The 14035-nt window shown below is 40.3% G+C and overlaps 1 protein-coding gene across 2 annotated transcripts; it reads right to left on the bottom strand.

Moving 5' to 3' along the window:
- Positions 1–1805: 1805 nt before the first annotated feature.
- LOC113015290 (uncharacterized) lies at positions 1806–4278 on the bottom strand. 2 transcript variants are annotated; one of them, XM_026157244.1, is made up of 4 exons: positions 3927–4278; positions 3464–3622; positions 3045–3140; positions 1806–2634 (listed from the first exon to the last, which is right to left on the bottom strand). In XM_026157244.1, exons 1-4 carry the CDS (start codon positions 4149–4151, stop codon positions 2356–2358), a joined length of 759 nt encoding a protein of 252 aa, XP_026013029.1. In that variant the 5' UTR covers positions 4152–4278; the 3' UTR covers positions 1806–2355. The 2 variants fall into 2 exon arrangements, with proteins under 2 accessions (XP_026013029.1, XP_026013031.1); XM_026157246.1 differs by having other exon boundaries at positions 3959–4273.
- Positions 4279–14035: the final 9757 nt, after the last annotated feature.

The raw sequence follows: 14035 nt of genomic DNA, 5'->3' as shown, positions 1-14035 counted from the left end.
CAGAAGCTCGAGGCAACATGATTCTTCCTTCCAAGGTCCAATGATCTGACATGGGGTGCCAACACTATTGCTACCCAAACAAACAACTGTGCTCACTGAATACCTCAGGCAGCAAAAACCCAAGAACAAGGAAGAACCATCATGGAAGGACAGGCCCCTGCACTGTATGTACCACTAGCAGATAGAGGAAGTGGCTGACAGCCAGAAGTCCTACAAGTGACTGGACAACGCTGGACTGAAAGACCGCACAGAGGCACTAATCATGCCTGCACAGGAACAAGCTCTCAGCACAAGATCCATAGAGGCTTCGGTCTATGGGGTAAAGATGCCCCTGTGACAATCCAGCACATAACAGCAGGGTGTAAGATGCTAAGGCCGCATATTGTGATGTCCAGTGCCCACCCCGAAAGAAGCAGTAGGGAGGTCCCAGACAGAGCCCCCATGACCAAAAGGCAAGAGCGCCAGAAAAATCAGGCAATGGACAGTCAACCCCACCTGATGCTGTTTATCCTGGCACAAGCCAAGGAGAGGGCCCCAGGCACCTGGGAGAGATCTGCTGCCACTTACAGGTGGTAAAATACATTTTTAGCTTTAACTAGCTTAACTAAAAATGTATTAGTAGATTTATACTTATTTTTTTCTCCACAAAAGTAATTTAATTTCTTCAGTTAATTACCCAGATGGAATAAAGCCTTAAGGCAAAGGACCCCAACACTAGCATCATGTAATAAGGATAAAAAGTTGTAGTCATCAGGCATTTTTATCTAATGACAGAAATTTCACACCATGTATATGCAGAACCTCAGCATCTCGACAACATTTTTGTTCCACATCATTAATCTGCAGTAGCTTCCTTAGTGAGAAAAACAAAATGGAATTAATTAGGGAGATGCAGGAAACCAAGTTGAGGAATTAATAAAACTTCATTCCTCGTTAATGGACACCAAACAAATGATGCCATTATTCTTTAAAAGGCAGGCTGGCTCAGTGCACTGGCTGCTCATTTCTGTCTCAATTACAATGCAGAGAGAGCACCATTTTCTACCTTTCTGAAATTAGGTTTCAATGAGAAAATTTAATTAGGAATTACAGCTCAGTGAAAACAGCAATTGAAAACAAAGCCTCTCATTTTCCCTTTGCAACTTTTCCATATAAATTCAGATTTGTTTAGAAAACGGATTTTTTTCTTTTCTTTTCACGAGCAAACTGGAACATGACAGCCTGGCATTATGGCATTATTAAGTGTGGAAGTGCTCATGGGAGGACTCCATTCAACTTACCTGATATCTGCCAATCTAGACAATTCAATAGGAGCATCAGTGATCTATTTCTGCTGTTATTATTTGATTCCTGAGAGCAGCACATGCTTACATCCACACTGTAAAAAAGAAAAAGTTGAGAAAACTTAAAATTTCAAGGCAACATGATGCAAGAGATTTTTGAGTTTTCTCAACTTCTGCCAACTGTAGTTGACTTAACTAATATTTTCATGTTCTGCCAACTTGGATCTACTTGTTCACCTAATTAGGATAATCCTGTAAGTCTAACAAAGAAATTCTGGTTTCAATGCCATGTATTTCTGCCTTCACCAAACAAAGATATTCCTGTTGAATTAACATACAATCATTCCCTCCAAGGCCATGTATTCCTAAATTCACCAAACACAGATATTCTTGTTGAATAATCATACAATTCTTACTCCAGTGAGTTGAAAATTTACCAATATTAATAAAGAAAAATGTATGCTGTTATCGTACTTGAAAAAACACTCAAACAGATATAGAATAAAACAAAGCACAACTGAATGTTATGTAAAAACGTATTTATTTTTTTCAACAGTGCTTTCAGTATATTTCAGAAGGTCATGGGCAGTGGGGTGAATTTCTGTAAAAAAGCAAACAAACAGAAAAAAACGTGTTGCCAGTTTCTTTAGGGTGCTTTGAGCACCCCAGCAGAGACATTAAAATTCCAGAGTCCAGAAAAAAAGAAAAGTGTCCAGCAGCTTAGTCATTCACGTTCACACCCTGACTGTCCTGTAAAAGCTTAACTTAACTATTGCACACTAAATAGGGTAGTGCAACAAACAATTGCCTTTGTACCCAGACATTGACATTTTACATGGGCTCACTATGATGAACTACAGAAGTCAAAAGTTATTAGAAATGTTACCATCAATGAACAGTGAACTATCAGGTAAAATGAACGATTATATAGAGGGAAATGGGTTGAACTACTGGGTTTTGTTTTGTTTTTTTACATGACTCTACAATGCACTTGAACATGTTTAAGAACAAGTTAAACTCATGTCTGGCTTCCCCGTTAACAGTCACAGCAAAAGCTTTGTTTTTAGAGACCTTATGCGCTGTGAGCATCGAGAGCCACCGAGTTCAAAAAAGATGCCCTGAATTGCTTCAAAGGTAAACTCATCTGCTTTGGATAATCAATGTTGAGGGCATACAGAAGGCCAAAGAGGTATGCCAAGGCAGTAGAGAGGTCTGGAATGTTATGTAGCACGATGTCCCCTTCCAACACAACAGCATGTTCTCGCACAGACGTATCGGCATCGTCATCTTGCAGGATGGTGAGGATGGCAACTGATGCACCGTTCAACACTGGTTCCAAAATGTCAGTGTCCTGAAGAGAAGAAAAGTAAAATATGAATTATTGAAAGCTAAGAAAAATTAAAGACAAAATACATTTCTAAAGATCTTAACTTTAACCTCTATACCATGATGCTCATTTGACTCATGGAGGTTTTAAAAAGAAAAAGATTATTTTCCTTTAATTAACGGCACAATATCTTTCACCAACCAACCTTGTGATGAGTTTTGTACAAAAATATTTTCTGCTGTTGAACACCCGCTAACAATGCCCAGGTGCTCCTCAGCAGAAAAAAAAGCAGCGAGAGTTATGACAACTGCAATCCTCACCATAAAATTATCTGGACTGCACTGAGGAAGTGTACATTTCCATTTTGGATTAAATCATCTTTTAAAAACATCTCATAGCAACTAGTTTTTCTTGCATTACTTTTTTGTACTTACTAAGCACTTCAGGAAAACCTGTGTTGCATCCTCTCCGAGGAAAATGGGCAGGCCTCTCAGTGCTGCTGTCTTTTGGTGGGACACAATGTCAGATGTCTAAAGAGTATTCAGTGGAAAACAGACATTTAAATTAGTATAGTAACGTGGTGTACCTACACACAATGCAAAATCAGAACTCTTATAGTAATGAAAATAAAATACAGATCAGGCCCAGCAACATGTAAAACTTAAAAAAACAAAACACCATTTTAACAATTTTACTTTCTTTTTACAAATTAAATAAAATACCGCCAAATAAAAACAAAGTAATGACTGATGACATTCATTTCCATTCATGTGTTTTGGCTGAAGCCAACATTTTTTTCTGTTATGACAAAGGTATACTCTCTTCTAAAAATGTCAGGTAAAGGAGCACTTACCTGTTCATCAAGTTTATCCAAGATGTCTTCCATCTCCTCACCAAGAGCTCCCTTCTTAGACCGGTATAGTTTCAGCAGGCCAGGCACAAATTTGTCCAGGGATGCATTGAACGTCCCCAGGAGGTCTTTGCTTGTGATCCGATGAAATTCTTCAGATATCTAAACAAGACAATAACCAAAATATTGCCATTTATTCAGCACAGAAAATTTCTGGGTAGCTGCCTTGTACAGTCTGCACCATGTTATATGCCTGACTGTGTTATCAACCGCAAAACCTACTTCAAAAATCTCTCATGAATACACATTTTGCACAGGAATAGAAACACCCTCCACAAAAAACAGTATCAATATGCAAATATATATTATGTTCACACTGAAATGTGGAATTTTTGTGGATTTTTACTATTGAGTGTGACCTTGAGAGGTGTGATCGTAATGCTCCAGGTGTTTTAAATACACATACAAAGTCTGTGTGAATGCATGGCCAATGTGCACCTTGTCCGTGATGAAGGCGGAAATGTTTCACAAGAGTCTCTTGACTGGAGCTTGTGAATTTGCAAAATCGGCACTGCATGAACTCTGAAACACAAGAGACATAGTCAATTTTGCCAAAAGCACTTTTGCAATGGGATAAAACATCCATATCTAACACACAGAAGGAATCCATAGATGCAGGAGCTGAATACATCAACAAGCCAAAACCAGAGACATCATGAAAAAAATATGTAAGGAATCATATTAACTTACATATGACCACTTGTCTACTATATCAAGTATATGATTGATAACATACATGACATGTAACATAAATGCAAGCTCGAATTCAAACATTTTTTTGTTACTATGATAAAAAAAATGCAATAACTATAGAAAAATTAATATTAACTGTAACACAGTATACATCAACAACACACAATCATTCCTTTAATATTGTCTCCTTCCCCATTATGTAAAAAGCTCTGAAAATGTAGCAATCTTATAATACAGAGCATGAAGTACAACTTTAATTTGCGTGTGACATTAACTTACAGTACATTAGGCAATCTTACACCAGCTGACAAACTGTCAAGTCAGCTTTAAACATTACTTTAAAGTAACAGTGCTGCACCGGATAAACGGTGACTATTGAAAAAGTGAAAAAACAATATTAGACAATATGCAAATTACTTATATCACTGTCATATAATTGGCGCACATATCCTACACCGACCCATGAAAGAGTCTCCATGACAACGCGTGCTTGGCCCAGTTTGTTGTCAAGGTTAACATAACGTTTTCATGCAAAGATAACATTGAAACTGGTTACAAAACGGGTAATAAGCTAATAAGTTTTACCATGGCAGAAGTGCTGTAAAAAGCCAGTGTGAGATACCGTCATTTAGTGATGTCTGTCTGAATTTCAGAGTGTTTAACATTAAACATTACTTTTTGCGCTGGCCACTACTCTGAGCTAAAACCTTTTTTTTTTTTTTTAAATATTAAACTTTATTAAGAAACAGTATACAGAACATGTATACAATCAGAACAAAATTAACATATGCCAGGGGGTGTAATACAAAGAATTACATACATTCAAATAATTTGTAATTACTACAAATGGTAATAGTTTTCATAGCCTTTTTGTTAAGTGATCCACTAATCAATTTTATGTAACATAAAACATCATTATAGTAATGTTTAAAATTAGGTTTTTTGTTACTGTATTTGCATTTGTGAAAATAAAATTTAGCTAAGATAACTAATAAGTTTATTATAAAGTAAACATCTTCTTTTTTTTGCCTTCGAAAGAAACAAAATACAACATTTTCCCATTTCACAGTAAAGTCATTATAGAGATGTCCAGCAATGAATCTACTGAAGTCTTTCTCTGAGCTAAAACCTTCAGAGGCTGCTTGTAGCCCGATTACGACACAGCGGCGCGACGAAGGCTGCCCAAATTCATAGTGGACTCCTCTAAATGCGTCCGAGAAATACGTCCTCCTTATAATAAGCATCTCTTAAAATGTTTGCAATATTGAAACATTTCAATATAATGTAGAAAAAAAACGAGAGAAAAAAGTTACGGCTCGGACTCCCCGATCCTTATTGCGCATGTGCAAATTCTATCTGTGGAATTAGTTTTAATATTACTCTTTCTGGGTCACAAAATAAACTTTTAAGATATTTTCAGGCGTTAATGTAGCTGTGTAAATTGCTAATATCTGTTCAGTTTATTAAGACAACATATACTTGCAAAAGTGCTCCGACGCTTTCGGAGACGTCTGTTACCCACCAGCTCGATAGCTAGCCAAGGGGGGGGGGGTCAATTAAGTCACTTAGATAACTTAAAAATGCTATAGTTGGCCTTTTTCAGTGTTTTACTAGTTCCATCCTCCCGGGTCCTCAGGAGGATGCAGCCTAGGCGCTTGTAGAAAATCTTAATAACACATGTAGTTAGCTTACCTGCTAGGGTAAATGGTCGGCAGCTCCAGCACCTGTCCAAAACTGCAGAAGTGAAAATCCTCAATGGTCGAAAAATTGCATTTTACATCCAAATCTAGCCACGATGGTTCAAATTTTCTTAGGAGGTTTTTAGTCTAGAACACATGGTAAACCACTATCACACAGCTCAGGTCTGCTCAGGCTCAGTTGAAAGTCCGTTTGGTTTAGTTCAAACTTGTTCAGACCACATGTGCCAGTCATCTACGGGGTTTCCCACTGGTTCCCAACTTGACTCAGAAACTCTGCTCAAAAGTTGATAATCTTTGTTATGCTGTCTAGAAAATCTTAGTTAGGACAACAATGAAAGAAATTTGTTGGGTAGACAAGCTTTTTTAGGTTGTAAAGGAAAGTTTTATTTCTAAGTCAGTTTAATTTAAAAACTTTAGTGAAATCAACAATTGCTAGTTATCGTTTTTACAGTGCAGCAGATGTAACTAATGAAATGCACTTTAGCCTGAGGCTGAAGATAATGCTCTCCCTGTGTGATTGTAACCATATGTCATCTACAAACACAACAGGGGCCAAACCCATTTGGTCACAGCACAGGCATGTTGCCGCTGTCCCCAAGGGCTGATTTCCCTGTTAGTTAGCCACATGCATTGCATTTCTTCCTGTAAACAGGTTTAGTCTGGAAAAGCAGTGGAGGCACAAGTGTTGGAGGGGTTAGCGGGGGTCAAGCAGCAGTGGAAGGAATCAATATGTGATGAGTCAGAGGGAGTAGAGAGCTTTCTTACCTGAGGATAGTAAGACCTTCCCTCTAATCTACTCAGGAAGAAAATTGCAGAGCTCAATTTAAGACCTAACCCATGAAATTAACACCTCCAGCTTTCTTTTCTAGTACCAAGAATAATTTCACAGAATGGGCAGGTTGTTTGAAACTTTTCAAAGTGAGAGAGACCCTGACTTTATTTTGAGATTCACCTTATGTGCCTTCTTTTCCACAAGGGGGCTGAATGTGGCAGAAATGTAGTCGGCAGAGTGTTCAGATAAAATTGTTCAGACAGAAAAATGTAGAGCAAGAGAATATAGGAGTGACGCTTTGCTGTTTGCATAGATGATGATGTTCAGCAAAATATATTCAATTGGAATTATAATTTTTGTAATTGAAAATCTTCCACTTACACATTTGGTGTATAATATATGTAACAAAACAACTAGAAATGCCTTTTTTAACCCCTACAAGCCCTTTCCGTGCAGATAATCAGGTTTTTGGCTAAGTCTGTACAGGTGTTTGTGCAGTTATTCTTGTTCCTCAGACAGACAACGGAATCACCATAAGAATAATTGGAAATTGTTGGGATAGTTGGGATCTGACATTTTTGTCTTTCTAAAGATTCTTTAGGGTTTAAAGGCAGTATAGGGGGTAGTAGAGGAGGTCTTGATTCAGCGAGGAAGGTGCAAAAGGATGGGCAAGCAGGTGACAATGAAATGGCTCTGAAGAGCAGTGCCAATGACCACCAGGTGAGTAATCATCTCAAGTGACAGAAACGGCATCCATCTGAGGTGGGTGAGTGCACATAGAGGTAGAGGCTGAGGCTGGCTGAGTTAAAACTGGAGACAAGGAAAAGAGATGTTGTCACACACGGAGCAAATTATTAACAGAACTGGTCTGTTTATCACACTGGTTAAGCTGATAATCGGGCAAACACTGGACAGTCACACTGGTTCTATTGAACAGCAGTTGATTGCAGTGTTGATTTGCAGGTAGGTAATCTGTGGAGGAGGAGAGACTGAGACTCCAGCTCCACCCCGGTGGATCCCTTATGTGTCAGAAGTATTGGAACAATTGAGATGCATTTTCTCAAAACACAGTGCCTCTGTGCTTTCAAACCCCAAAACACAAAATTGGTCCACCCTTAGGATTGGGTCCCCCGGCACAAACAGAGTAATATAGTCTACGGTGGTAAGTGCCAGGAGGATTGCCATGATTTATACATTGGGGATACCAAACAACCTCTGGCTAAGCAGATGGCACCACACAGAAGAGCTACCTTGTCTCTGCAGTCTATTTACACCTACAGGCCAGTGGACACTCTTTCAATGATGAGGATGTAACATCCTGGACAGGGAGGAACGCTGGTTTGAGCGCAGAGTCAAGGAGGCCATTTACGTGAAAAGGGAAATCTCTAAATCAAGGAGGGGGCCTAAGGATCCATCTGTCACCATCTTATAATGCTGTGATTGCAGCCATTCCCCAAGTCTCTGTGAATGGGACTCATGGACATTGATCAGTGGTCTTTGATCAATGAGCTTTGATCAGTGGTTGTTGATCAATGGTCATGAGAATTTGCATATTAATGATCAAGCAACTGACCTCTCAGCCCAATGTTCCTTCAGTGGTGCTAGTTTCAGTCATTATGCAAGTGTACTGTTTATAAGACTGGGGAAACCTGCAGTCAGCTGAAATTGAAGAACTCACCAGTGTTGCCAACTTAGAGACTTTGTCACTATATTTAGCGAGTTTTCAGACCCCCTTAGCGACTTTTTTTCTAAAAAGCAACTAGTGACAAATCTGGCAACTTTTGCGGGTGTTATTAGGAAGACATAGGATGACTTTTTGATGTGAAAGCACGTATCGCTCTTACTCTCAACAACCAGTGGGTACTGCCATGGGCACCTCGCCCGTGCCAAAGTGCTCACAGGCGGCGGATCATCCTCACACAGCAGTCGCCCCCAGCTGCTGTCAGAGCAGGAGATGTTCACCCCTACACGTCCAAACTGCAAATGACTCGTGAATGAGCAAACCTGCTGCTCCCGCCCTGACTGTAATACAGTCAGTTCTTCTTATATCCTAAGTTTTTAAGGATCACAAGGTTTAAAACTACTTAAAAACACACACACTTTGTGTGTCTATGTGTGTGAGTACTTCTTTTGGGTCACTTCTGCCGGCACAAAGCCCAGATAAAGGAGGAAGGTTGGAATTATCAGAATCAGAATCAGAATACTTTATTCATCCCGAGGGAAATTAGGGGTTACAGCAGGCAGCACGCTAATGGCGCATGCGCACTCACAAAGGAACCTTCTGACCAACTTTACACAAACATCACATTGGGCAGACATGTCAGAAGGTAGGCTGATAGGAAAAAAACAACGAAAATACACTACATGAGGTAAGAGGAGGAGAAAAAAAAACTCCACTCAGACTGAGCTCCTAGTGGGAGAACAGTTTGATAAAAGAAAAAACACCTCAGCACAAAAGCACATGACTATCAATACACCATAGAAACACGAGACAAGCAACAGGGGCGGGTAAAGGGTAAGAGAGAGCCGGTGTAGACAGCGCATCCGGTCCTGCAGCATCTGTGCTGGTCCAGTTGACTGCTATCATCCCCGGTAGGGCACAAGCATCGAAGGCGTTGGAAAGGGAGGGGGATGAGTGAGTGCTTATCAGTGTAAGTGTGTGTGTGTGCGTGTCCATAGTTTAGCTGAGACAGTGTCCTTCGGCCTATCAGGCTAAGTAAACAGTCCTCCAGCCAATCCAGGTGTCCTTCATGGGGCGGGAAGAATAGTCATCACACAGTCGTTATCAGGGAGTTGTTTTGGTGGGCTCCAGCCTTGGGCCTGCAGCTGGGGCCGTGGTGTCCAAATGTTGAATATTGTTGATTTCTCCTTTGTGAGCAGCTCGAATTCTAGCACTCCGAGGCTGGTCTCTCGATCTCCCGTTGAAGAGCTGCGAGCCTCCCCATGATGGTATCAAACTTCTGTTCCGTGGTGTTGTCAGTCTTTTGATTCTGAGACCTCACAACTGCAGTGATCCGTTCCGCGATGTTTTCCAACTGTCGCTCAAGGGTCTCATTTTGAGCAGGCCTCTCTCTGATTAAAAAAAAACAAATTGCTAAAATAATTTAATTTGTAGTTCTAAATACATTCTAAATGCATTTAGGGTGTTTTTTACTCACTTTATGTGTCTTCCACGATGTTATTTCTCTCCCCTATAACATAGGTTACAATTACATAAGCATGGCCAATTATGCAAATTAGGTGATGACATCATTTAGCGACTTCTAGCGACCTTTAGGACAACCAATGGTGATTTTCCTTACTGAGGAGTTGGCAACACTGGAACTCACTTGGATGAGTGACGAAACATTTCTTCCACTGCAAACAGATCCAGATCCAGGTCCAGATGAACACAATCAAACTTTAGGGACTTGGATTAAAGGAATTGAAACCAGTGTTGCTTTATGAGTTTGTCTTTACTTTATAAATATATAAACCATGTCTATATATAAATATATAAACCATGTCTATAGACATGGTACACCATTAGCTCTAGCTGTTTATCGTTAGATTCATGGCTATCGCTACCAATGAATAGACACTAATGACACATAATGGGAATTAACATTCCCACATTCTCATCAAGCCTGTAGACTTAATTTTAGACACAGCTCAAGTTATTTAGTATCTTACTTACCTGTAAATATATAGACATAGTTCACCATTACACATTTGTACAGTATCACACAGCTCTTGTTAGGCGCACTGCATTATGGTGAGTGGCTGGGCTTGTTAACTCCCACTAGAGCTGCTCATTTCAGAAGATACTCCCTCTTGTGGTGTAGCAGAGGAATAACCACCCTTCCAGCACTATGTATTATTGGAGACTGGGGCACACATTATTTTACAACAACCAAAGAAAATGAACAATCAGAACATTTTAACCAAATATGTTCTGCCTTTTATAACTTAAATCGGATATTATAGTTGTAAGCTGCCCTAGAGCTCCCTCTAGTGGCTGCTTTGGGTTCGGTTACTTTGGGAAAGGAAAAAATAAGAACGTGAAGAAGAAATAAAAGATGGCGGAAAGTGATACCGTAATGTTATCGTTCTAAGCTGATACGGACCTTAAAATATTGTTGCCTTGGACAAGATATGTCTGTAAGTATGAGTGTCGATAAAATAATTATTATCTTTTGTTTTGTGTAAAAATGGTACGATAATTTGTACATTTGAAAGTTTTATCTTGTTAGCTTGCAGTAAGAGTGTAACAAGCTAGTTTACAATGTTAGTTAGCTAATACAGTATTTTGTACTTTCAGTTTTACGATGGTCAAAGAGAAGGCAATGGTCAGAGGCCATTCTTCAATAAATCAGCGCAAAAAGGAAAATAAGTCATGTTATTGGAGCATCGTTATCTCGCTGTCTAGCTGGTGACTCTAAGAGACTCAGGGCGAGGACAGCACAGTAAAAAGACATTAGCGCAGCGGGCACAACCACGAGGAGCTATTTTCAGCACATCAGTTATGAGTCTACGGTCAGGAAAGCAATATCAACTGGATCTTCCAGAAGAGGAAGAAACACCAGACCAAAGAGAAACAAAACAAGTGCACAACGCAGAGGATATGGAGAACAAGGATAATGCAAGCAATGCAGACACACAGGCGGAGTCTAGACGCTCGCGTACATCCAAGCGTTCATCCACAAGTTCTGCAGCACTTAAAGCACGAGCAAAAGCAGAGGCTGCACGTGCACAGCTGGCGTATTCAGAAAGAGAAGCAGCTATAATGAAACAAAAAACTGAACTTGAGGCTAATTTACATGTTTTGAGCTGTCAAAAGGCTGTTGCAGTTGCAGAAGCAGAGGTTGCAGTTTATGAAGAAGAGGAGGAGGGACTCTCAAAAAGTGAACTGCGCTATCCATTGGTGGGACCACCCGCCAGTCCAAAGCAACGCACAGCAGAGTATGTACAAAAACACTCAGATATTTGCCTTGAAGGATTCAAATTAAAAGTAGATCTACTTGCCTGTCACAAAGCTGCATGTGAACAATGCGAAATGGCTATGAATGCAGATATAGACAAAGACGGCTCACACAGTGCTCAAAAGGCTAATGTTAAAGTGGAACTCCAAACACAACAGAGAGAGAGACTGGATTCCCCCAAAACTTATCCGTACAACACTCTTCAAACATCAACAGAGACACAGGGTGTCCAGGATATTACAAGGTACCTGACACGTAGGGAAATGTTAAGTACTGGACTTTTGCAGTTTGATGACCACCCAGAAAACTACTGGTCTTGGAAGGCATCATTTCAAAGTGCTATTAAAGACTTACACGTTACAGCTCAAGAGGAGCTAGATTTAATGGTCAAATGGCTTGGAGTTGAGTCTGGTCACCAGGCCAAAAGAATCCGATCAGTCCATGTCTTTAATCCAGCTGCAGCTCTCAACCTTGTGTGGCAAAGACTCGAGGAATGTTATGGATCTCCAGAAGTGGTAGAAAATGCACTGTTAAAAAAGATTGAACAGTTTCCCAAACTAAACAACAGAGACAACACAAAGTTAAGAGAGCTGGGTGACGTTCTGCAGGAAATAGAATGTGCAAAAGATGGAGGATATCTACCAGGCCTCTCATATTTGGACACAGCTCGCGGAGTCAACCCCATTGTGGAAAAGTTACCATAAGGACTGCAGGAAAAATGGATTGCAACAGGAGCAAAGTACAAAGAAGAACATAAAGTTGTTTTCCCCCCTTTCAGTGTCTTTTCAAAGTTTGTAAGACAACAAGCCAAAATAAGAAACGACCCAAGCTTTGTCATCACACCTCCTGCCGACACAAGCTTCAAGAAGGAGAAAAGCTTCAGAGGCAGTAACAGGCAAGTGATTAGTGTACACAAAACGGACATTCCTACAGACACTAGTTCACCTCAAAATAGTTACAGCAAGCCTATAGAAAGCCCTGACAAGGTATGCCCAATACATAAGAAGCCTCACCCGCTTAAAAGGTGCAAGAGTTTTAGAGCAAAGCCCATAGATGAGCGCAAGTCATTTTTAAAAGAGAACAGAATCTGTTTTAAATGCTGTGGCTCTACTCAACATTTAGCAAGGAACTGAAGGGCTCAAATAAAATGCATGGACTGTGGTAGCGACAGGCATTTAGCAGTGCTACATCCAGGTCCACCCCCTGCTCCAGCTGAGAGCTCTGGAGCTGATAAAGATGATGGCGGGGAGACACAGGATAATGCAAATGCCTCAGTTGTTTCCAAATGCACAGAAGTCTGTGGTGATGAAGATAGCCCACATTCATGCTCAAAAATAAGTCCTGTATTAGTCTATCCAGAAGGCGAAAAAGAACAGGCTAGAAAGATGTATGCAGTTCTTGATGAACAAAGTAACAAGTCACTAGCTAAATCTCAGTTTTTTGAGCTCTTTAATATTAAGACACGCTCAGGACTGTCAGATAATGTTGGCAGAACAGCAGTAAACTTCATGATTGAGTCAATGGATGGTAAAGTAAAGCTCCCACTCCCAAACCTGATTGAATGTGACATGATTCCAGACAACAGGAGAGAGATTCCTTCTCCACAAGTGGCCATGAAGTTCTCACACTTACAGAAGATAGCTGAAAAAGTTCCTCCTGTAGAAGAACAAGTACCTATTCTGTTGATTTTGGGAAGAGACATTATACAGGTACACAAAGTCAGAGAGAGAATCAATGGGCCACACAATACACCTTATGCGCAGCGTTTGGATCTAGGCTGGGTTATAGTTGGAGAAGCCTGCATGGGGAAGACGCATAAGCCCCCTAGTGTGAGTGTTCTCAAAACACATATTCTTCAGAATGGCCGTGCTTCTTACCTCTGCCCATGTCCTAACACGTTTCAAATCAAAGACCAGTTAAACACCACACCTAACCCCAAAAAGGACAGGGGAAACACAAACACCAATCAACTGGGGGAAACTGTTTTTGACAGGACAAAAGATGATGACAAACCAGCACTGTCAGTAGAGGACAAAGACTTCATTGACATCATGGAGAAGGAGGTGTATCAAAATGAATGTAACAGCTGGGTGGCGCCTTTGCCATTCCGCTCTCCAAGACCAGAGCTTCCGAGTAACAGAGAGCAAACATTCAAGCGCCTCCAATTACTCAGAAAGACATTGGACCGGAACCCTGAAATGAAAAGACAATATATCATTGTCCACGACAATGATCTGTTATTGTATATTTTACAAATGTTTGTATGGGATATTGTATTTGTTTTAAATGTTATATACCTATGTGGTATGTGACTTTTGTTGCTATGATGCCAGGTCTCTCTTGGAAATGAGATTTTTAATCTCAATGAGATTTTTTACCTGGATAAATA

Source organism: Astatotilapia calliptera, chromosome 22 (genome assembly GCF_900246225.1).
Source record: "Astatotilapia calliptera chromosome 22, fAstCal1.2, whole genome shotgun sequence".
NCBI classification, from domain to species: Eukaryota; Metazoa; Chordata; class Actinopteri; order Cichliformes; family Cichlidae; genus Astatotilapia; species Astatotilapia calliptera.
The sequence above is the reverse complement of the archived record's forward strand: the minus strand, read 5'-3'. Positions and strand labels throughout refer to the sequence as shown.